Below are 771 nucleotides of genomic sequence, written 5' to 3' on the forward strand. Positions count from 1 at the left end.
TGCGGGGGTGGGGGCTCCCCCGGGAAGGCGGTGCTGTGCTCGGCGGCCCTTTGGGTGGCCTCCCTGGGGTCCGGCAGCTGTCCGGGCTGAGAAGGGCCAGAATGCAGGGAATGCCGGCAGCGGGCGCCCCCCCCACGGCGATGGCATCCCCGGGACGCTGACGGCCCTGCCCCCACCCCTTCGGCGAGCAAACACACACAAAGACACAGGCGGTTGAGGGCCCTGCGCCCAGGGGGCGGGCAGGGGGCATTTATTGTAGCTGGCACTGCCAGGATTAGCGGTTTGACTTGGCCACACGCTCCAGCTCGTCCTTCTTCTTGATGGCGTAGGAGTTGGAGGAGCCCTGCGGAGGAAGAGGATGGCCGGGCCGTGAGGAGGGGCTGCTGCCCTGGGGCGCCCCCCCACCCCCAGCAGGCCCCGCGCCCCACCTTGGCAGCATTGATGAGCTCGTCGGCCAGGCACTCGGCGATGGTCTTGATGTTGCGGAAGGCGGCCTCGCGGGCCCCCGTGCACAGGAGCCAGATGGCCTGGGGGCAGAGGAGGGAGCCCGTGAGTGCCCGCCCCCGGCGCTGCGGCCCCGGCCCCGGCCCCGGCCCCGCCAGCCCCCGCAGCTCCTACCTGGTTGACCCTCCGAAGGGGAGACACGTCCACGGCCTGCCGCCTCACGGTGCCCGCCCGCCCGATCCTGGTGGAGTCCTCGCGGGGGCCGCTGTTGATGATGGCGTTGACGAGAACCTGCAGAGGGTTCTACGAGGGGGAGGGGAGGGGAGG

The 771-nt window shown here is 71.7% G+C and overlaps 1 protein-coding gene across 1 annotated transcript; it reads right to left on the reverse strand.

The window, feature by feature from the left end:
• Positions 1–213: 213 nt before the first annotated feature.
• Positions 214–744, reverse strand: LOC123255313 (40S ribosomal protein S5; the record flags this gene model as incomplete). Its single annotated transcript, XM_044684133.1, has 3 exons — positions 214–343; positions 429–527; positions 619–744. Coding segments are annotated over 3 exons (294 nt in total), but the record flags the coding sequence as incomplete, so codon positions are not given.
• Positions 745–771: the final 27 nt, after the last annotated feature.

Source organism: Gracilinanus agilis, unplaced genomic scaffold, assembly GCF_016433145.1.
Source record: "Gracilinanus agilis isolate LMUSP501 unplaced genomic scaffold, AgileGrace unplaced_scaffold43089, whole genome shotgun sequence".
NCBI classification, from domain to species: Eukaryota; Metazoa; Chordata; class Mammalia; order Didelphimorphia; family Didelphidae; genus Gracilinanus; species Gracilinanus agilis.